Source organism: Vipera ursinii (genome assembly GCF_947247035.1).
Source record: "Vipera ursinii genome assembly, chromosome: 1".
Lineage (NCBI taxonomy): Eukaryota > Metazoa > Chordata > Lepidosauria > Squamata > Viperidae > Vipera > Vipera ursinii.
In genome coordinates, this window is record NC_139512.1 from 64,734,821 (window position 1) to 64,759,610 (window position 24,790).

A 24,790-nucleotide genomic window follows, 5' to 3' on the forward strand; every position below is an offset into this window, starting at 1 on the left:
GTCTCCTACATCTTCCTCCTTAAAGTGCGGATACATACTTGTAGTGGGAGACTTAGCAATGCAGGATAAAATGAGATACCGGTAATTATTTTCCTTGATTTAAGAACTCTAATATTGTACTGCTGATGTAGTCTGAAACTGTAATCACTCTTTTTGTAGTCACATCACAATTCTACTTCATATCCAGCTTGTGTTCACCTGCTACTGTAAGTTTTCTTTTGTAGGTCCTATGATCAACTCTGATATTCCCTACTGGCAACCTGTACACTTGATTTCTATTTCCTAAATATAGAACAGTGCACTTCTTAAATTTCATGTAAATCATCATTATTTGAAATCCATTTCTAAAGGAAGTATCATAGTTTTGAATTTTACTTCACTCTTCTAGGATGTTAACTATTAAGGCTATGCCAATCCTTTGAAACAGATGTTTCAGAATGTGTAGGAGTGTGTACAAAATCTTTTTTTTTTAATCGTTGAAGCAGGGAAGTCTATTTTCCAGACTGCTCCAATCTGTCAGTCTCCATAAACAAAGTGAAGTTACTGTGCATGCAGAGGTAACCATGAGGAGCCGGATCTGAAGCAGCTACACAAGCCTAGAAAACAACACAACTACTTTAATGATTTCAAAAGAATGTTTTGCATAAGGAGCAAAGGACCCTTTAAAAAAGGCACAAAAATTAGTTATTCCTCACAAGTTTGGATCATCTGAAAATTTGATAATTTTCCTTCCTTCTTTTCATCCAAGTAATTAGTACAAATTTTGAAGAGTAGTGGTCCAGGATTGAATCTTGTTGCACCACACTTGATAGTTTCTCTCATTTAATCAGGAACCTTTGATATTAGTGAATACAATTTTGAATTAGCCACAGACCCACATAATTAGCGTTATTCAGACCAACTTAGCTAGCTTGCTTATCAGAACGTTGTGGAGCAATTGCTGTGCTGAAAGATATATATATTTACGACATCCCCACTATATGCTAGGGAAGTTACCAAATGAAAAATTGAGATAAGATGAAACTAGCAAGATTTGTTCATGACCAATTTATACTAACTTTTGCTAATAACAGCATTATTTTCAAGGTTCTTACAGCTTGGTTACTTGTGGCCTGCTTAAAAATCTATACAAGTATCAATGTTACACTGACTATGTTCTGTAGTTTCCTGGATTCTATTTTCCTTCCCCTTCTGAAGACAGAGGCAACATTTGCCTTCTTCCAGATATTAGGAATTCTAACCGCTCTCCAGTATTTTTTAAAGATAATACAGTTTGAATGAACATATTTCATTCCAAAGTAAATGCTAATATTCCTAACCTTGCACATGTATTCATGAAGTACCTGGAAAGGTTGATTGCAAGAGGATCTTTAAAAATTAGAATAGCCAAGTCTTGAATAGAATAGCTCTTTAGATAAGGAGGATTCATTGACCATTAATTGGAACGAACACTGAAGAGGAGCACTCTTAATTTCACATAACAACATGTTCTTAATAAAGATAAACGGTTTCTATAAGACTCCAATATTTTGAGAAGAAGAGGTTTCATGTTCAATTCATGGGAGTTTGTCCTCAATTAATTTTCCTCAAAAGTTTTATGGACAGAATCTTGGTAGATTTTCAGGAAATGGAATATATATTGAAGGTTTGAGAAAAGCTGGAGGAAAATTTAGTGTAATACTACAGGAGCATACACAATGCTGCCATCTTTTTTGTTCTTCTTGTGATAGATGTATAAATTCAGCCTATTATTCATTTATTCAGTATCCACTTTGCTCTCCCAAGCTTTTAACGGTGCCTGAAGCTTCAGTCCTAAACATTAGGGAGCTCATTAAACACAGTGGGACATTCTTCTGAGCAAACAGTCATATGAGTTTGTGCTCTTATTAACTGAATCCCTTCAGAAATTTCCACCCCACTCACTCAGTAATAGCAATATGTCACTGAACACATCCCCTACAATTCTCAGGTAAAACAAAAATAAGCATGATTCCAAGGCTGGAAAAAGTTGTTAACCTGTGTTTTAGAGCAGTGAATCTCAACCTTGGCAATTTGAAGATATGTGAACTTTAACTTCCAGAATAAGATGAATTCCACACATTTTAAAGTTGTCAAGGCTGAGGAACATTGCATGTTTGCCACCTTGAGTTATTGATAAAAACAGTAAAGCCAGCATGGCTGGCTAAGGAATTCTGGGAGTTGAAGTCCACGAGTCATAAAAGAGCCAAGGTTGCCTACCCCTGCCTTAAACCCTTTCTTCTGAGCTATGCCTCTTAGTGTATAGAGGCTTTTAATTCATGACTCACTTTTTCTGACAAGACTGTGTCATGAAGATAGGTGTACCTACTCTGTGAAGAATCCCTAGTCCTTCCAAGTCTAACCACCACTTCTTTTCCATAATGGATCATAGGGGGATATGGATAAAAAAAAAACTGACCTTAATCTTCACAGACCGCAGTGGAAAATACAGATCTTTTCTATAAATCTGAATATCATCCAGGATAAACATATATGGTCTGAAATAATTATAGCTGTACATTTCAAGGTTTATATGAGAGAAGATGCCAAAAACTGTTCCTTTGCAACTGCTAAATATGAAGACAAATTGCTTAGTGAGGTGTAAGGACAGCTGCTTGTAAACCAGGCTGACAATGGGAAAACCAAACATCTCCAAAAGACCGTATGTGGTTACAGATGTACAGGAAAAAAATCTTCATTGCAACTTCAATATCCATATTTTTGCTTATTACTTCAAAAGCATATTCAGAATTGTGTACGTTCTGAGTGCCCCCAAATCCCCATCAATTAATGCAAATTAAAGAGATTGTTTTGTGTTTTATTCTGCAGTTGCTGGCGCTTTTCACTGAACTTACATGTCTGTGAAATAGTGCTATTTTCCAATTGCAAAAGGGCAGAAATATGATAGAGAGTGAAGCAGCTATCGCTTGGAAGCCATTTACATAAATCCATCTTGTGCACCAGTTGTGCCCATTCCTCTATAGTCACTCATGCCTTAGTCATCTCTCATCTGGATTACTGCAATGCACACTATGTAGGGCTGCCCTTGAAGCCCCCCCCTCAGAAATTACAGTTGCTCCAAAATGTAGCAACTGATAGGCACACCTTAGTGTCCTTATATAACTCTGCTACTCTGTGAACTCCACTGGTTACTAATATGTTTTCAGAGGAGTTTCAAGATGCTGTCCTACAAAACATTTTACGGCTGCCTGTCTCCAAATGCTTCTGTCCAGACCTGACAGAGTAGACATGCTTTGGATCCTGTCCAGTGGCGTAGCATGGGTTGTCAGCACCCGGGGCAAGGCAAGTAATTTGCGCCCCCTAACCCGTGGATTTTAGCTGCGCTGGGCGGCCGCTGCACTGTCCCTCCCCCAGATAGTCCCTCGCTCACTCTCCGCACCGCACCGCACGCCTGGCACCCCCCTCTCCACAGTGGGCGGCGACCCGGCAGCTCGGATCGGATTCGCACAGCCAGCACTGCAGTGAGAGAGAGTGAGTGAGCCAGGCAGGCGCAGAGAGCTGTGAGTGTGAGTGCGCCCCCCCAGATGTTGCGCCCGGTGCGGCTGGCCCCCCCTGCACCCCCCACGCTACGCCACTGATCCTGTCACTTAAACAGAGTCATTTGACAGGAGCCAAGAGATATGTTGTTTCTATCATTAAGCCAGCCCCATGGAACGTATTCCATTCCTAAAGATTTGGGTTGTCCCAACCCTAATTCTCTTTCAAAAGGCTCAGGCATTGGATCAGGCTTTCATGTTTTTCCTGACTATTTTTGACTGCCCTGACTGACTGAAAATGTCTCATGCACTACAAGTTTTATTGTGCTTTTAATTGTTATCATCATGTGTTATATCTATCTGCGTTCTGTTTATCCTGAGTGGCATGTCATTTGGGTAGATATATATATACTGCTCAAAAAAATAAAGGGAACACTTAAACAACACAATGTACTGTGTTTAATAGTAGGATGTCTTATTTTCTGTTCCCTTTGTTTTTTTTGAGCAGTATACATATATAAATATATCTAATAAATAAGTAAATCTTACATGGTGCACGAAACTCATGATAACAGCTAGAAATTATTTATTTAAAAATAATTCTAAATAAAAAAATAATTTATTTAGAAACAAGAAAAAGGGGCCCTGAATATCCTCCTTACTTTATGGCCAGCCTGGTGGTTGGATGCTATTTTGACATAATTTTCTTTCTTCTTTTAGCACCTTTCTCCAATATTGTGTTTAACTGCTTGTCAAACATCCAAAACTATACTAGACTGAATGCTGCTGCCATTGGTACTCCCTATCCTGCTTCTGTCATCCGTCTTCCCTTTAAGAAAATGTGTGACAAAGCATAACAGGCTTTGTGTCTTTTAAGGGTACTACTAGAACTAGGGGGGAAAAAAACACTTCTTTAACATTGGTACAGTTGAAGTTGATTTAAGGCAATTCCACCTTGGGTTGTAGATGACATGATACCACCATCATAAAGACCTGCCAGAACAAGAAGTTGCTAGAAACATATTTTATACATGGTGACATCCTTCACTGCAACATCTGTTCAAATATTTGAAGGGTACTGGTATCCTCCTTGCCAAACCTTGTTGAACTCGGAACCTATTCCAGTTGTCTGAGTTCTGTTTCAAGTGCAATATCCACAATAGAAACACATTTAAGTTCTGCAGAAATCAATCACTGTTGCTGATTTTTGAAAGGCACACAACAGGGGAAAGGAGGTTTTCCATTTGTAAATTTGTAACTTTTTTGGTGAGTATGGCCCTACAGTTTTCCTTGATCCAGCTCCCCAAATCCAATTTTCTCAGCTAAATATAATGGGGCTTTATTTCCCACACAATTGTTATTTGGAATGGAATGTTACATGTAAACAGGGACTCTCAGGCAATAGGCAGAATGTCCCTGGAGTAACCAATTTTTGTGTTAGTGCAATTAAACTTGAAAGTAGAAGAGCTCTTATTTCCAAGATGAGGTATTAATGGTGCACATCCTCTGTGTGAAACGTACATAATGGGAAGATCTCAAACTTCTACATTAGACTTTAATGTAGCTTCACCAGAAGCCAGAAACCAATACTTTTCCATTTTGTGGATGTTTAATAATTCATAAGGATAAGGGAAAGAAAAAGTGGCAAATAATTCTGTAGATTTTTTTTTCCCTTTCTAGCTCAAATTGAAGAAAAGTGCTGAGAAAAATCACACGTTAATCTAAAATGAGTAAGCCCCAGGCTTTTCAAATTGGCAACAGTGGTCACTGAGCAAACTATGACAGATGAAGCCACACCAATGTGATTCATGTCCAGCTTTAATCATTTCTGCATCAGGAGCAGGAAGCAGAATTTGGATGGACCTTATTTGTTTTTAGTGGCTTAAGCCAGGGGTGTCAAACTGCCGGCCCACAGGCTGCAGATGTCATGCCGAAACCGCGCCCACCCCATTGCTGGCAATGGAAAAAAAGTCACGATACGTCGCGACACATCACATGACATTGCAAGTTTGACACCCCTGGCTTAAGCTGTAAGGTTGAACCAATCCTTGAAGCTGGTGCATTTCTATCATGTTTTACAGCAGGACTGAAGATACTGCCCATGACACACATCATTCATGATTTGCAAGCTGCAATAGCTGGGTTCGAACAATAAATGTAGCCAAAACCAAACAAGTTGCAGGCTGAGAAAGTGTCTCCCAGTTGTAAGATCAGGAAAAGAATGGGCAAATTTCCATTAACTAAAAAAAGCTGGAGGAAACGCCTAGAATTTAAATGCTGGAACAGACCTTAGATATATAAGGCTTGGTTCCTGTGTTCTGCAGAAAGCAGATATTTTGCTTATATATAATTTTAATCTTATCTGCCATAAAGCAGCTTCTTGTAATAGTGAGCTTATGCTGTATGCAAATTTGTAAATATGATTTTATGACTCAGAAGAGTTAGGTAGTTGTGCCTGGCATGAAGCTTGACAGCAATGTTCATTTTTTTTCTACACACATATACACACACAGGAACATTTTGAATATTTTGACAGACACACACAGTGCCATATTAGTGTGAGAGAGGAGGCTGTCTGAAATTGGCTAGCACCAGGGCTGATGGTGCCCTGCCCCTTTAACACCTCTCCCTCACCAGCCCAGCAACAAGCAACAAGCAACTACAAAAGCTGAGCAGAAAAGCAGCTGGGTATGAGGGTGTTGTTGTGGTGGTGCTGGTTGGAGTAGTTATGTGATGGAGTTGTTCTGGGAGGGAGGGGATAAGAGTTTCTGTTACTTTATAGCAGGGGTGTCAAACTGCCGGCCCACAGCCAGACGCGTCATCCAGAAGTTGCGCCCACCCCATTGCCGGCAATGGCAAAACCGTCCTGATACGTTGTGCGACGTCATGTGACGTTGTGAGTTTGACATAGAAACAAAGCAGCAGCCTTGAGCTAATAAACAAAAATATGGTTCTTTTGCAAATTGTTGTAGTGTAGTATATTAGTGAGAGTAATAGTAAACCTGGAGAGGTGTAGGAGAAGGAAGTGTGAGTACTACCCAATGTCTGCTTGTGTAAGAGGAAGCCTAAAGCCTTGTGTTGGTCCTCTGGGGTTTTGAGATCCCATTGACTTTGGATTTAGATAAAAAAAAACCTCTAAACAGTCCTACAGCTCAATGTGGTCAAATCACCTATTGAGTCAACAAATTGTATCCAACTGTAATATGATTTATTTAGTTTCGGCTCATTATAGATGATATGATCTACTGTAGTTTATATCATGTTTAAACAAACAATGGCTTAACATGAGATATATGGACACTCATTATCAGACCAGATTGTGTAATCCTTAGAATATAGTCACAGGTATATTTCCTTGGCTACATCATAGAATTATCATTAGGGCAAATGAGGCCATTGAATCAAAGTCTTGGTTTAGCATCAGAATTGAAATTAAGCTAAACATGATCAATATCCTCTTTGTAAGACTTACTTTTCACTTTTCTGATCAACTTTGTTATCCTTTTTATTTGTCCAAATCCATGTTCAAGTGTGGTGAGAAGAACTGGATTTAATACTTGAGGTAAAAAAAATCTAACTATTGCAGAGAATAGTTTGGCTATTATTTGTTGTGTTTTTGAAACTAAACTTCTGCTGATACAGCTAAAACTCCATTTGTTTTTTTCCACCAGTTATTTTATCCTGATGACTCATATTCATTGAGATCATTTAAAAGTACTTACTCCCAAGTAAGGGAGGGTAGGATTTCCTTGTAAAAAATTCAAACCCACTTTTTGCATGCCTGTAAACAAGTTTTAAAAGAGTAGCCTCTATTTTATTTAATGGGGAAGACCACAAAACTGAAACAACAAAAAAAATTCTCTGTACCATTACAGAATATGAATGATGGATCTTTTAAAAACTCCAAATAGAACAGTAGGGGGAACAGCGATGGGTGGCCTTGTAGTCTTGAATTTTGACGTGTGTTCAGGTTTGAATTTCATGAAGAAGTCTAGCATGACCTCTACTTGAATCTATTCTCTGTTGATTTAAAAGGGTTTTTTTTTCCAAAATAAAAGTCTTTACATTGTTTATGTCTAGGTATGATATTATAGCACAAAATATCCAAGCTGTACCTTATCTCAAGTTTTCCTGAATAATTTTGCTTTTGCAAAAATGAATTTAGCTGAATTGTGATGGTGTTTAACTCAAAAACATTTGGTCCCACAGGTAGGTATCCATGTGGAACATGGGCTAGCCAATAGCTGAAAGTGAATAAAATTACATTTTCCTGAAAACACAAACTGTATGATTTTCTTGGATAGAGATCATGTGTTGTGTTAAATGATAACAATCTTAAGTGTTTTTAGGTTGAATCTTATTCAACAAACCATGACTGAACAAGCCAGTTTAGTGTGATATGCTAGCTCAGATAGGCAGACTAGAGGTTATGGCTAGTCAGGCTGGCACAAATTGCTTCCATGGAGCCACTCTCTGGTCTCATGTCACCCACAATAACCTCTGTTACATTTCTGAAAGATGCTGTACACCAGCTTTCTCCAGCCACCTGTTCTCTAGCAGAACTTCCCACTGCAGATGGAATAGGCCAGGGGTGTCAAACTCAATTTCATTGAGGGCCGCATCAGCATTGCGGTTGCCCTCAGGGGGCCGGGTGGGTATGGCCAGGGTGGGCGTGGCCTACTGGGTGGGCGTGGCTAGAGTGCGTATGGCCTACTGGGTGGGCGTGGCCAGCTCTACATCGTTTGCATCAAGGGTGCCTATGGGGGCCCGGGCAGGAGTGCGACAGATCTGAGGGTCTCTGGCAGGAGGAGGGTCTCAGGGCCAAGGCAGTGGGGACTATTCCCTCACTGTTTCCAGGATGGCTTCGCGGGCCACATGAAACCACTTCATGGGCCGGATCCGGCCCTCGGGCCTTGTGTTTGACATGGCTGGAATAGGCTATAGGTTTCTTCAACCGCAGTGATACAAGCTGCCAATTCATAGAACAAAAAACATTTGATTTGATTTTAAGTATTTATTAAAAATTGTACCAATTATGAAAAAAAGAGTCCAGGATGCATTTTAAATAGTCAGAAACAAGAGAAACAGAGCAATCCAGAAGTAAATATTCTGCAAAGATAACAAAAACGGAGAGCTCTTTTGAGTTGCCACTGGTTGAGACAGAACAACCTGAAGACACGTAACCATAGTTAGATAAAATGCTACATTCTCACTGGGTCTCGGTCCATGGAAAAGGAGGTCTGTGCACTTCAGGCCCATGATGGCAAAAGATATAATAACAGAAACATCCTGCAAAGTGGGAGAATATATAATATATAATACAACACGACTGAATTCTATTGAAGAACACTTTTAAAAATGATGTGGCAATATTTGCTGCCTACCAGCTTTCCCAGTATAATTGGCTATTGCCAAATAACTGTAATTCCTTATTTACAAAGTTGAACATGTCAACAACACATGTCTTAAATTCTTCTTTCTATAGCACGCCAAAGAAATCTGCAGCATACAGTACACAATGCGTGATGGAAAGGCAGAAGATTATAACAGATAGATTATAAATTACTACATCGGAATGAGAAATTCAAGACAACTTAAGACTGTAGAATGAAGCTTCTTTAGTATCCCAATTTTACAGTTTAGGAAAAAATACATTTGACTAATATTTATAGATTTTATTGACTTCAATAGACCCGAATATTGGAGGAAAAATGAACTCCTACAATGGGATTGCAACTTTCCAGACTCCCATCTGGAAGTGTCCAATTAAAGACCACTCATTTAAAGAATGGTCATCAGTGTGTGATTTCTGGATTATTTTGTCAGCTACAAGGAGCCACTGTCCTCTGATAAGGAACATGCTCGTGTGCAGAAAGTGTCAGGTTCAAATACCTGGTATGCTCATTTCAAAAGATCTAGCAAAACGATGGGAAAGATTTCACTGTGCCCCAGGCTCTTAGGGAACAGCTGCTAGTAAAAAAAAAAGTCAGCAAAACAAAAACAAATCCCAGTTCTCCATTGTCGGACACACATCCTTGTATCATGTAATAAGATTGTTACAAACGGTTCACACTATATAGTGAAAAGGCACAATAGGTCTACAAAGTTAAGAATGAAGTGACGGTGAGTTTGGGGATTAAAAAAAAAGGTGATCATTATTTAAATAACCCAAACTGTGTGAAATAAAGAAAAACTAATTTGGTTTGGTACAGTGTACCCAGTAAGTAGAAAAGGGAAATAAGATCCTCTATTTTTAATAGTCACAAAACAGGTACAATTTCAATTTTCAAGCCCATAACCAAGTTGACCTGCTCTCTTTTACAGTTATGGAAGGTGCAGAAAATCCATCTTTACACAAAACATGCTTCCTTAACTCCTATGACTACTATAACAATGAAATAGGCAATAATTCTTGACAATAAAAGCACTTTGAACAAAAAGAGTTATATAAATATTTATAAAACAATATAAACAATTGCCTTACAGGTTGGTTAGGCCCATATCACTGAAAGGATACCAATGCATCTGGGGACTTACTAGATGGCAGCAAAGAGTTACAGAAAACTCAAGCTCCTTGCTGTTGATCCCAGTATACCAACTCTAATCAATATTCTTTAAATAAACATCCTTACCAAAACATTTTTATAAACCTTGTACACATGGTGATTTTCTTAACAGCATTTAAAAATATAAATGATCCAACATATCTTTCCTACTCTTAAACTCATCCTGTATTCTCATTAGTCAAAGGTCGACAGTAATCCAAAGGCCTCTAGAAACACATCCCCCAATTTTTTTTTCTGTGTCCCCAATTTTTCCTGGAGATACAAGCTTCTGACCAGAGAGCAGAAGTGGCAATTGAAGCTCATAGAAATCAACAGGACAAATGAGTAATTACTCTTCAGTTGATTTCAATGGGGTTCATTTAAGCATTATAAAGTCCCTCTCGCCCCAAAAGACACATGGCTTTCTGTTTGCAGAAATCATCTTCCACAATAAATTTCTGAAAAATTCCTATTTATTCTGCCAATTTATGATTGGAGGAGGAGGGTAACATGGTGGCACATGAGTGCTCATTAATCCAGTTTCACAGTCAGTGAGTTGCAATAACCCAACCAATAAATCTGTCTGGGTTGCCAGTGCTTCACCCAGCCTATGTAGCCGTGTCTTTAAGGCGACTCGGTTTGAATACATGAGCAGGGATAGTTTTTATGGCAACTTGCCAATTTCTTCAGCTCCAATCACTGTTAACAGAAAACAGCAAAGGCAGTGAAATACTGGTGATCCTATTTGAGGCAATGAGAAAGAGGAATTTAGAGACCACATTTCATTTACAGACATACACAGTTATATTCCAATGCATGTGATACATTTGGCCTCTTTTGTCCTGTCGCTGATGAGTAAGAATCGGAAGCATGTAGGAGTTCAGAATTGTTTTAGATACTAAAAAAATGGTACTGTTCATTGTGAAACCCAAAGCAAAAGACTTTTTTTGTGTGTATGTGGGTGTGTATATTTTTGTATATATATCAAATTTAATAACTAGAATGACATTTGCTAATAAGAGTGGCCAGAATACCTGGGGGAAAAAAATCTCCATATCTTGAAAAGCAGATGAAGTTTCTCAGACCATGAAAATAAACAGTGGTTTGGATCAGTGGTGGGATTCAAATATGTGAACAACCGGTTCTCAGTGTGGATGCTGCTTCTGGAAGTCCATTCTGGACCTGGGCAACAAAAAATTAGCTACCGGTTCTGTCAAAGTGGTGCAAACCAACTGAATCCCACCACTGGTTTGGATCCAAATTTAGACACTTTAAAAAAAGGATTGCTAAATACAGGCCTCTTTCCCAGGTTCCATCACAATAGCTCTACTCTAAAGAGGACCAAGCTGGGATCCAACCCACTGTCGCCTGTGAACAAGTAGCACTTAAAAATCAGTTATAGTTGGAAAAGTTGGCAAACTTTTTTTTCTTTCAGTGTATGAAACAGCTGAAAAGTAAGGCAGGCCTGTGAATCTTAGATGGAAAATGGACCTTTGAATAAGTTAAGACATGTCTGTATTTTTAAGATATAGATCTCAAGCTTAATTTGTTATTTTAAACTATTAAGATATTAAAAGGATATGCAATATGATTCTACACAGGCTTACTCAGAAGCAAGACCTTTTACAGTAAAATGGAATTACTTTCAAGTGTACATAGAGTTGAACCTTTGCTTTATTAACTTCAGATTTTACACTCCACCGAAAAATACATTTTTTAAAAAAACCTCCAACTAATAGTTAAGCATTATATGGTTGTCCTTAGAACCAATTATCCCTTTTCCTATTTTACATTTGAATAACAGAGTGAAATATGCCACTGATTGATAGGTTGCACCTGAAGTTCTGTTTTTACATGTTGCTGGCTCCAATGTGAAACTAACCCCAATAGAACTGAACACATATTGCCAGATGTTTAAAAAAAATGATATAATGTAATGAACCACAAGACCATCTGCTTTCAGTACACAAAACCAAGCAGGAGTTTAAAAAAAACACACATAAATGTAAGCAACTTCACCTTTTATCATAAGCATGCTTCTTCTTACCCAGGGTATTAAAATTTGAGTCTTGAAACAAGGCTTAGAAAATTGGGCTCTCCAGATGCCACAGGATCAAGCTCCCAGCATTCCTCAGCATTGGTCATGTTGTCTGAGATTGCTAAAAACAGCTTTATAACAACAGCTGGAAGGCCTCAAGCTACCCATATCTTAAAAGATAGTACTGATTGCCAGACTTAAACTTAGTGATCTGCCCTGTAAATTCCCACCATATCAGGAGAAAAGGTAACCACAAAGAACTGTTCAAATCCTTCTCCTATCTGAAGTGGGGGGGGGGGAAATGCAGCTTTCATCCCAATTACAGAAAAGTAGTTGGAAAGGAAACATTAATTCTATATTAAGGATAGGACAACCATCTCCTCATTTGCAAGATAATTCAGGAGCATAACACAAACCTTACTTTTGTTCCCTACTCCAGCTTCCAAAGGGTGCTTCCTTTAGCTTTGCTCATTTTTTGGTCCCCTGCCCCAGATGTACAAGAGCTAGGGGACATTAACAAATACTAGCAAGGATATTGGAGTCCTACTCCAATGGTCCCATATCAGATCTCTGGGACAGTAAAAGGGGGATATCTGTCTGAAGGTTTGGCAGTGCTGCAGATAAGCATTGTAGACCAGGTTCAGACAATCTTTTGTGACTGGAATCTACTTTGGGGGGAAAAGAAAGAAAGAAAGAAAGAAAGAAAGAAAGAAAGAAAGAAAGAAAGAAAGAAAGAAAGAAAGAAAGAAAGAAAGAAAGAAAGAAAGAAGGAAAGAAAGACCCTGCAAGGATCTCAGGGCATGGTGATGACATCATGCATTATAGTTTTCAAGGGCTTTCTTCAGTTGTTATATTTCCAAAAATAAAAAGTAGGGGGAAATGTCTTTGATTTCCTGCATTTACCTTCTAATTTTGTCGACCTAACTGGGAGAGGATACTGGAGGGAAATAGGGCTGGGCTGGTGTCTCTGGCCTGGCAGTTAGATTATTTGTTGTTCTGAAGCAGTATAAAGAAACTTCCCAGGTGCCACGTTGCAGGAAGACTATTTGAGATGACAGCGCAGTTATAGCAACGATAGTTGTGGTGTTTGTAAGGACTCCTTTCTTTAATTCATCACAGCCAGTTAAATCTACTAATTTTTGTCCGTTCTGTTTATAGCCCTTGGGTAATTTATATGAAGCACTGGAATAAATAAATGCCTGTCCCATGTCATAGCTGTCTTTGACTTTAGAAATGGCTTGCCGTCTTTGCATTCTGCAAGGCAGGTCTGACTCTACTTTTTGTGTGATTAATGCCTTTCCCAGGCTTTTCTATAGGATGGGATTGTCAGTTTGTGGCCAGTCTCAGTGACAGTTGCAATTCCTGTTGTGCATGTCCTTATTTGTACCAAGTAGTGATTAGAGTTAATTAAATCAAGCTCACTGTTACATGACAACAGTGTCCCTGCATATCTAGGGTTTGGTCACAATGTCAGCAGACCCCAATTTTAATTCCTAAAAGAACAAAATAAAATCCAAGAACAATGTGTTGAAAGCAAAGTCACAGATACGGTTTTCTATGGGGATGTTAGATCACCCTCTTTGGCTGATATAACCAAAGCTTGCAAGTAGGTGAAGAGACTAGTAAAGTCTTTGAAAATGAGAACTCCAGCCTATGGGAACACCGACAGGAACTTGCTGCCAACAGGCTGCTTAAGCTGGCAGAACAAGACAAGCAAATTTGGTACAATAGGAGAACACAATGCCATGGAATAAAGGAAAATCCACACAATTGAAAGAAAACAGCAGCTACATCTACAGTATAGACACAGAAGTTGCACAACAAAACCCCAACACAGGACAATCAGCCAGTGTCCCCAGGGTCTTTATCCTCAGGGTCTTTATCTTAAGACCATTCCTCTATTCTCTCCCCACCTTGGCCTGGCTTTTGGCAGCTGGAAGTCACCTCGGGCAGTACAGTTTGTTATGATTGCTGTCTCAGTTTCCAAGAACTGCAGCAAAAGCACTATTACAGGAGAGAATGCAGCCAAGGAAAGTTTGATTTAAAAAAGATTAACAAAGAACCAGCTGAATTGAGGAGAAAGAGATAGTAAAAAAAAGAAAATTCCTTTCTCAGTGGAAGCCTTTGCTGTAAAATTGCTCTGCCTCATTTGCAACATTTTACTGAGGTAGTAGTGTGCTTCAGATAATGTTGCAGGTTATTTGGAACTCTTTCTATCATGGTTAAGACTTTCTTTCTATTGCTAAAGAGCCACTAAGGAGAAAATACAACTGTGTAAACTAGTGGTACAAAAGCAAACTCCCACCTCAAGCCAAGGACTTTTGCTTATTTTGAATTAAATGATCATGAGAGAAGAGCCCTCTCCATAAGGGTTAATTGATGAACTTTAGAAAATGGAAGTTGTGTTTTTTTTTTGGAGAAAGTTTAGATGTCCTAAGCCAGCCCTGATTTTATCAATCTATCCATTCAAAAAAAACAAAAACCTTGGGACTCATAAGCAACATCAGTTTGTATTATTAATAAGATTCACAGAATTCATTGTCATTAAATCAAGGTGGTAGTCCAGCTAGAATACATGAGATAAGGATACCAAATGGTCACAAGAAGCCAGAGGAGGTAAGAAATAATTACATGCTAATTTTCTATGACTAGATTTTAAGCAAGTTGTTCTCTTCTACAGGATATGAAAAATCTAAAATTTAAATAAGCTTCCCAGGTCCTCCTCCAGAAATAGAACACATTATTTAATTATGTCTGGTGGGATGAAGCTATTGTGCCTTTTAACCAGGTCAGCCCCATGACAGGTTCTGTTCTTGATTATACATTTAAATAGATACACATTTAGTATTATAACTTTTTAGTATAGTTAAGCATTGGTAATAGTGGGGAGGAGGGAACCAATGTTCAACAGTATTTATTGATTAGATTAAAAAGACACAATGTAAAACTCTTAAAGGTCCCAGTTGGGACTTCTAGTCTTCACACAAAAAGTATTGTGTAAAAGGCAACTTGCATCTGCTAACATGCCCTATTTCTCCAGCACGTATTTACTGCTTGGTCCGCTGCAGAGAATAACACAATAAAGCTTTGTGCTTCATATTTCTGCCTTGTGTCCAAACTGATGATGGGTAAGTAGGTCATGTGTTAAACAAGACAATCTGCTCTCGTGGCAGAAGGGCTAAAAATTCCTTATACTGATCAGGAGGAGGAGGAGGAGCATCACAAGGAGCTATCAAAAATGAAACTGGCCCATTAAAGTTCAAGGACATAATCTTCCACTTTTATCTGCCACGATGCAGTAATGGTCAGCGACATTTTTTGTCTGAGTCAAGGGAGGTATAACATGGGAACATAATAATCATACGGCTGGAATTGCAGACTTGACTCAGAAACTCAATTCTTGGAGCCACTTCGTTTAAGTCAGCTTTTCTCAATCTGTTGCCCTCCTGCTGGCAACAGTGAACTGAATCCTCAGCACACCTAAATGGTGCCAGACTTGGGGGACCCAGTCCCAGGTGATCCATTTTCACATCTGAAAATTATAATCTCTCAAGGAGATGGATTTGGGATAGATTCCTTTCAAGAGAATGAAAATAGGAGTCTGGATCCAGCAGGTCCTCCCTAAGTAGAATTCCATTAGGGAGTTCTGGTCCACATCACCTTCTTCATTGTCCTAGGACCCCACAATTTTCCAGAGATTTTTAGAGGAATCAAAAATAATCTCTTCCTTCATTCTGTCAGCAGGAATGATCCATTAACCAGAATCTACTATGGAAGAAATCTGTTCTTTTTGTAGAGGTCAAAAGTTGGATTCAGTCCAGGATTCCGAGCAGCACGTTTTCAACTCATTGCACTACAGAAATGCTGGAAAAAATAGCCTACAGTTCCAGAATTAGGCCAGATGGGGCAAGGACTTTTAGCAAAGACACAGTGGCAAAGCTGGAAGGAAATCTAGCACAGAGACACAAGAGTCTGAGACTAAGCTGCTTGCTAAACTCTAAAATCCCTCTCCAAAAAGATGAAGTTAAAAATGTAAGAAGTATTAGAAAATTTTGAATAAAATTTTGTCTGAGAACTATTTGTTCCTTCACACTGGGAAATATTTAAACAATACTGATACTGTTAATTCATGTTGTTTTTTATTAAAAACCAATATATAAAACGGCCACACTGTTAGAGGTGCTCTCATTACAGCTATTTTGGGAAGAAGTACTAAGCACAAATCACGCAACTACATTCCTGTATTAGTCCATTTTCTTGGCCCCCAAAATACAATGAAGAACAAAGTAACTGAACTGACTAGATCTGGACAGCATGCTAAAGCCATGAAGGCAAAACCATAAATGCACTTAACGTTAACCAAGCTGTGTGACCTCTGACTCTAAATCTTAAAAACACCTAGAGTAGGAATACTGCCTCTTAAGATAGTGAAAGTGTTGCTACATAGTTCAGAATAGCAAATGACTTCAGGAGAGTACTTTGGAAGGTACGTCTTTTGCAAAAAATATAGCCAAATCTTTGCATAACCAGCCTTCTAACTCATCTTGCTTCTCACTTGCCCTAAAATTGAAAAACCCAGAAGCCTGAAACCAGGGTGCAGAGCCCTTTCAAAATCTTTTGGATTCATGCCCCTCTACCTAGGGCCAGGCAATAAAAATCACTCCTCTTTCTTTCTACAATATGTATGATTTTCTTCTTCTCCGAATAAAAACTTTGCTTCCATTTTTTTTTCCTAAATGGCAAAAGAAAAATACGTAGTATGGGGCATTCAGTAGTTTGTGGTTCCATCTCTGATATTGAACATGATCGTAATGAGAGTTTATGTAAAATTAAGGCACTTTTCTCTGCTAAGTTAAACAAATTCTGTTAGATGTTTAGACTTAGAAAAGAGAGAAGACAAGGTAGCTGAATGCTGCTTCCGTAATTCTAACGGCTTATGTCAGCTAAAAAAGGTAAAGGTAAAGGTTCCCCCGCACATGCGTGCTAGTCATTTCCGACTCTAGGGGCCGGTGCTCATCTCCCTTTCAAAGCCGAAGAGCCAGCGTTTGTCCGAGGACGTCTCCGTGGTCATGTGGCCGGCCTGACTAGACGCCAAAGGTGCACGGAACGCTGTTACCTTCCCACCATAGTGGTCCCTATTTTTCTACTTGCATTTTTACGTGCTTTCAAACTGCTAGGTTGGCAGAAGCTGGGACGAGTAACAGGCACTCACTCTGTTACGCGGCACTCGAGATTCGACCCGCCAAAGTGCCGACCATCTGATCGACGAGCTCAGCATCCTGATCCACCCCGCAAAAGAGGATTTTCCTTTCCTTGTCCCTCACAATGATTCCAATGGGAAAGAAAAAGGATGGTGCAAGCTCCAGGCTGCCATGATCCTACCCACTTTAGAGGCATGTTGGCATTATGAGGACAGTGGAAAGCAGGGCCTCTACTAGTAACCCCCACCCCACCCCCATTCTGACCTTCACATTACCAACTTCAGGCATTTTGCAGCTTTAGGGGAAATCCCTGTGAGGCTGAATTTCTCTCTCCAAGGGCAAACTTTTCTTTCTCTCCTTAAGGAAGTAATCTAAGAAATCCTATTATTTGGATAATGGCATTACTATATGGATTACAGCTTTAGAGTAGTAAAGAAAGTTACATTTGATAAGAAAGTACAGTTTATATTTCATTTTCCTGGCTCGAGTTGAAAGACAGGAGGGGAGCCTATATGTTCCTGAGTGTAATGATTGTGTGTTGTTACGTATTCAAGACTCACTCCTTGTTTACACCAGTATCTCCATTATTTAAAATATTAGGATTCAGTTGTACATACTCTATATGCTGCTTCACAGTTGCTGTTTACAGAGTTTCTTCAAAGTTTACTTATCAGGAATCTGGTAGTTGCCCCCAACCTCTAACCCAGAACGTCACCAACAGTCCCATCACCAACTCATCCAAAGCTTCCTTACGTTAGTTCCTCCTTGCACCTTGATTATAAGCCACACAACTTGGGAAGATCTTTCTTCAACAGTGTTGGACCAAAGCTCCCCACCACAGAAGACAAGGGAGTCAGAAGGCAAGTCCATTAAAAACAAGTCTTTTGTACAACAAGCACCCTCAGGTCCACAGGAACCTCACGTCTGTCCAGTGGCATGCGCATTTGTAACCTGGGTTTGTTCGGTGCTCCCAGCTGACTGGATGGAACCTGGAAGAGGCAGGGCAGATCTCACCTCTGACCCACACGTTGTCTGTTTGCTTCCACGTTCAAGGCCAAGTTGTGGAGGAAGAGAAGGATCTGCCACCAGACCTGATTTCTGTTCTGTTGGTGCTGTAAAAAAACAAAAAGGGTGGGTGGGTGGGTGGGACAAAGGGTCTAAACAAGATTACTCACTCATATGAAATGTTAAAGCTACCATTCAAAAGGTTAACTTGCCCCAATAAAAATTAAGTTATATTTTTAAGAACGGGCACTTTAATCCAGCGATACTACTATTATATATAATAGTATATATATAATAGTAGTATTAATAATAATAATATTATATTAATAATATAATATAATACTATTAAGGAAAAAAGCATTGGCCCAAGGGTGTGTGTGTGTGTGAGAGAGACTAGTAGTAGTTTCTCTAGGAATAATTGTTGCTCCAATATTATGAAAGAAAGAAGCAGACCCTTTATGTATTGTGCACAAAAGGATTAAACCCCCCCCCTTTTTTTTGCAGGATTTTGCAGAGTTTAGCCAAGTGCTGTTTTTAATCAGATTGGCTTCTGAGTGTCTCATAGCCCAGCTGCAAGAACAAACAACTTCTTCCCCCCCTTTTTTTTCCTAAAGGAGAGTTCCCCCCTCTTCCAGCAAACACAGGAGAGGGGGGGGGGAAGGGAGCGGGAGAAGAGAAGTGTAGCTGGTGATCCATCTGTAAGTGATTTGACACTGTGAAGGTCAAAGGGTTAATCTTCAATTTAAACCACACTGCTGAGACAGCAAAACTGATTTTATCCAGTACAAGAAAACACACTCCTATGCACACACACACACACACACACACACACACACACATATGTTCCCCCCACCATGCTCTGCTTCCCAACATCTCCAAGATAATACTGCCCTTTTTTAATAGCTCCTTTTGACAGCAAGCCATAAATAATCAGTCTTGGAGCCCTTTCCTACTGACTGGAGCCAATTAAACCTTAAGCAAGAACACACTTTAAAACAAAACCCAACAACAACAACAACAAAAAACCTTAGGGGTTATTCCAGGTCCCCATTATCAAGCAACACAGTGACTGGGGGCAGGGAGCCTTCAAACTCTAATTTTGCTACCTTTAGATAGGGCTAGCCGCAAGAGCTTAGCTTTCATCAAATGTCACAATCCATGCTTTGTAGGATGCATGCCTTTGTTGAAAGACAGAGGCATCATTGATATGAGGAGTTAGATCTAGAGATCCAGCGAGCAGGGTCCCATGCACATTATGTCAAAGAGGCAATTTTCTCCTACTTTTCCCTTTAACGATCCCCCCTCCCCACAAAGAACTTGCTCCAGAAAATTGGCAGTCGTCCAGCAGAGCATGAAAAGTGGCTCCGGGAGCTGCCGAAGAGAGGAGAATCAAGGAATTGATGTTTGAAGGCCACTTTGCCTTCAAACATCAGCAGGAGTCCTGCTGGATTATGGATCTGCTTGTGAAAGAAGAATGGAAGCCGTGAACGTTGTTTTGTAAGGCTATACTTTTCAGAAAGGGGGCAAGGGTCTTGTGTTTTAGAATGCCGCAGGGATTCAGAGAAGCGATCCTTTAAAATAATCCTCTGGCAATTCCAGAATTATTTTGTCTTCAGGAGCCACGGAGTCTATCTCAATCCGAAGCCAGACCTCAGCCTTTTTTCAACCACAAGTGCCATCTTTCTTAATAAGGTAATAGCAACTGATATTAACAGCTCACAAATAATGACGAAAACCATAACAAAACTAAAAATCAATACAGGTATTCCTCATTTTAGTGACAATAATTGGGGGGGCAGCAGTTCTGTCATTAAGCTGAGTGGCTTTGCACTTGAATCAGAAGCACGGAGGGCCTTCCAGGCTGAAAGGATTAGCCAGTTGCGGGCTCCTTTCATGTCCCCAGCAGGAGCTGGAGTGAAGGACATGAGCATAACCCTCCTCACGGCAGCCCTCAGGTCTCCAACATGGGCTTGCTAACCTCCTGCCCAGGGTTCCGACCACTTGAGACCCTGTGCTCCAGCGAAGTGGCTGCTAAGTGGGAAATCACATGACATTGCTTTTCTTTTCCCCACTCCCCCACCCTTTGGGATGATCGCTCCCATGCAGGGTGCTGGGATAATGAGCAGGAAGGGAACTAATGTTTGCATTTACATTCATTGGAGAAGGGGTAACAAGAGAGTAAGAAGGCACACAAAATTCATTTAGAGCAATGTGTTGGCACCCACAGTCCAAGCTTGCCAGTTGTGCGGCCCGGTATATTCCTCACTATGTAACTCTTCCTCTCCAATCTGTCTGCTCAGCAAGGCAGTTGAGGAAAGCAAAACAGGTCCAGCACAGTACATGGAGTATGGACTATAATGAAGATCATGTGACTGAGGAACACTGCAAGGCTTGTCAATGAGGTCATTAGTTGTAAAATTATTTTTTCAACACTGTCATAACTTTGAATTGTTACTAAACAAAGCAGTAAGTCAAGTCTACCTACTGAAAACTCCCAGTGCCCCCAACTTCCATACATTGCCACAAATACACACACACACACACACACACACACACACAAACCTTTCTTGGCTCCAAAGTCATCCTTGTGAGAAAACCAGGCTGTCATGGGTTTTGGAAGACTTGGAGCCTGCCAGACTTCAGTGGAATATTCAAAGGAAAGAGACAGCTACTGAGAAGCATATTGCCTAGATCCCACTAGATGGCAACATTTGAGAGAAGGGATCTAAGGACATCCACCCGATCATACTTAGTGGAATGGACAGATACTCTCAAGGAGAGGCAATCTTGTAGACCACGGGTATCAAACTTGCCACGTCACATGATGTGTCGCGATGTATCACGACTCTTTTTGCATTGATGACAATGGGGTGGGTACGGCTTCAGTATGATGAAACTGGCCTGCGGGCCGGCAGTTTGACACCCCTGTTGTAGATGATCTGGCCCTGGACCATTTAGGTCTTTAAAGATGGTAACCAGCACCTTGAAAAACATCAGTAAAGAAAATGGAAGACCGAGCAGTTTTCCCTAGCAATAGGGTAACATGGGTTAATTGTGGGGCACCCAGAACTATGTGGGCCACCACATTCTGCACTAGTAGTAATTTGTGTGGTCTTTTAAGGGCAGCCTCAGGTAGAGTGTCTTGCAGTAATCTAGCCAGGAAGAGACCAAAGTATAAGTGACTGTGAGCAAGGCCTCCCTGTCCAGAAATGGGCACAATTGGTGCACAAGATGAACCTGTGCAAAGACTCCCTGAGCCATAGCTGCCAGTTGCTCCTTCAGCAGGATCCCAAGTCCAGGAACATATCCATGTTTTGCACCAGCAAGAGTCAAAGATGATACTTCATCGGAACCAAGATGATAAAAAAACTAGAGCCACTCTGTCTTTCTAGGTTGAGTTGAAGCCAATTCATCCTCCTCCAAATGTTTATAGCCTGCAGGTGCTGAGCCAACACCTGGACAGCATCACTGGGTCAGCTTGGGATAGAGATATATAATGGATATCATCAGCATACTGATGATAGTTCAACCATCTGCAAGGATATTGACCAATTATTTTTGTTTAAGATGAAGTGAGTTCAGAATGAATTGTAATTCTGTATGAAACACCTATTAGGTGTTTGTTTGTTTTTTCAAATATTTTTTTATTGATTGATTTAATTTATATGCCACCCACCTTCACTCTACTTATAGAAATCATTTTTCTAGACATTTGAAATCTAAAATAGTTTAATTCCATCACTTCAATGCCAGTTTAAATATCTGGTGTGATAAATTATGTGTTTCAAGAAGATGAGTTTATATCCCCTGAGTGGATATCACAAATTTATTTGGCTCATTTTTGCTTTTCACAAATCAGGCTATTTTTACCTGGAAACTGGTAGACAAGTTTCCAAAGAACGCTAGAATCAGACCTCATCCTATAGTATTAATTGCAATGGCACAAAATGAAACTCTCAAACAAGAAATCAAGAGCACTCCAACAAAAGAATGCAAAAAAAAATGTGTGTTGTATGACACAAAATCTAACACAGCTGCATAATTTGAAAAGTATTTTGCCTGTCTATCAGGTGTTTGGAGTAGGCAGAACAAATTAAATGTTAGGTAGAGCAGAGAAATAATTCACATTTCCCAGAGTAACAGATGAATGAATATATTCCGATGGCAAAAGAATCTGGTGGCCAATGGGTAGAATAAAGGGAAGCCCAGAAGTTCCCGCAGTGGACTTAAAGTATCTGGAAAATGACTAGGTTAACCTTATAATTCTCCATTCTTGCTATTAAAACATGTATGGGCGAGAATATTGATTTAGTAGCACAGATGAAAACTTGCCATCATGCTGTTGGATCTTCAATTTTTAATCTTCCAAAGCCAACATGGAAGGAAAAGTGAGAACTTCTTTTAAGAAGTTGAAAATTCACGTGTAACACAAAAATCACAATGTGGTTCTTTATTTGATACCTGATAATTATTTTAGGAAGAATGCCACTAACCATTCCAGGGCAATGCACTGTGAATCCGGAAGAACCAAAGACGGTTTGCAAGGGGGCAGAAGCCTAGCTTCATTAGCCAAAAGAGATTTATTTTATTTTATTTTATTTTATTTAGATTTATATACCGCCCTTTCCCGAAGGACTCAGGGCGGTTGACAGGGCATTTAAAAAACAGTCAATACAAACGTTAAAACAAATTAAAAGAGATTAAATAGCACCCTGAAAGAATTAAAACCCAGTTAAAATTAAAATTAAAAATATTTTCAGCCTGGGCCAGAGAGCTCGAAGAGCCAGGTCTTCAGGTCCCGGCGGAATGAACGGAGGTTGGGGGCAGTCCTAAGCTCCGCAGGCAGCTGGTTCCACTGAGAAGGTCCTACCCCTGGGTGTTACCCGCCGGCAGTCTTTAACCGGCGGCACCCTGAGGAGACCCTCCCTGTGGGAGCGCACTGGACGAAGGGAACTTGATGCTGGCAGCAGGTGTTCCCTCAAATATGCCGGACCCTCGCCATTTAGGGCTTTATAGGTCATCACCAGCACCTTGAATCTGATTGTGCAAAATCTATATGATGGAGACTCTGAATCTGAGATGATTGTGCAAAATCTATATGATGGAGACTCTGAGCTGTTTGAAGAAATATTTAGTAAAAAAGGACTCCTGGTACATGCTGCAGTTCCCCATCGCACCTGATAGCAAGAGAGTGAAAGAACAAGACCCAGTTGACTTGGCATTGGAAGAGACAACTGCTGTCCCCAGGCCGCCGCCTCCGCCTCCGCCTCCTCCCGCTGCCACATTTTCCCAGGTTCATGGCATCTTGACTTGTGTAAGTTAATGGTTTGTTTAGTTCCCTTTTCCATTTGCAAAAAACAGAGAAAAAAGGAAGTACAAGAACTCAGGGCTATTATTGCAAGCCATAGCATTTCAAGTTAAACTGCAACTAGAAAATAACGATTTTTTTTTTGGAATGGTTTAAATCAGGGTTTCCCAACTTTAGTATCTTTAAGACATGTGGACTTCAACTCCAAGACTTCTGTGTCTTAAAAGTTGTCAAGGTTGGGAAACCCTAGTTTAAATTATGCAGGTAAATCCACTCTTGTTCTCAGAATACGGACATGAAAAGGAGGACAGTAAGGAAGTAACCATATTCAAGGTACTAGTAATGGTGTTTAAAGCCCTACATGGCAGGGGTCCAGAGTACCTCAGGGAACACCTGCTGCCGGCATCAACCTCCCTGCGCCCTGTGCGTTCCCACAGAGAGGGCCTCCTCAGGGTGCCACCGATCAGAGAATGTCGATTGGTGGCCCCCAGGGGGAGATCCTTCTCTGTGGGCGCTCCGGAACTATGGAATCAGCTACCGGTAGAGCTCCAGATGGCGCCCGATCTTCGCTCCTTTCGCCGCGATCTGAAGACGTTTTTGTTTGCACAAGCCGGCCTGGCCTGATGGGGGATTGGTGGGGTTTTTATTTTTGTATTTTTATTGTTGTATCTTTGGGGTTTTATAAATGTAGTATATTAATTGTTTTAAAATTGGGCAACTATTTAATCTCCTTTTAATATTTGTAACTTTGTATTTTATTCTTGCCCTGTGAACCGCCCTGAGTCCTTCGGGAGAAGGGCGGTATAGAAATATTAATAAAATAAAATAAATAAAAAAATAAAAATATTTTATTGGCTCAAGGAATGCCACCAAATGCCAAAGGGAAGACTTTATGGAAAAACAATAACTCATTTTTTTAAAATTTGCAGCTTACCAGATGTTTTCCTACTGACCATCAGGCCTGGGAATCTCAGGCAGGATTGGCCATGGCTTTCTTCTATCAAAGGCATATCCAAGGAGGAAATTATGGTAGACTCAACACTCTCTGACAATTCTGTTTGGCTCCCTAGAAGCCCAGCATTCACAGACATGTTCTGGAGCAGTCTGAGGAACTCTTCCATCCTCCTAATTTATTTATTTATCATTTTGGTTTTTTAATATCAAGTGTCTGGAAGGCA

General features: G+C 40.1%; 1 protein-coding gene across 2 annotated transcripts in view; it reads right to left on the reverse strand.

Moving 5' to 3' along the window:
* Positions 1-8,550: 8,550 nt before the first annotated feature.
* Positions 8,551-24,790, reverse strand: part of BMF (Bcl2 modifying factor) — a 45,241-nt gene continuing 29,001 nt past the window's right edge. For both annotated transcript variants that reach the window (XM_083349412.1, XM_083349411.1), the window contains one exon: positions 8,551-18,411. In XM_083349412.1, coding sequence (XP_083205538.1) covers positions 18,310-18,411 — 102 coding nt within the window. In that variant the 3' untranslated portion in view covers positions 8,551-18,309. The remainder of the gene's footprint in view (positions 18,412-24,790) is intronic.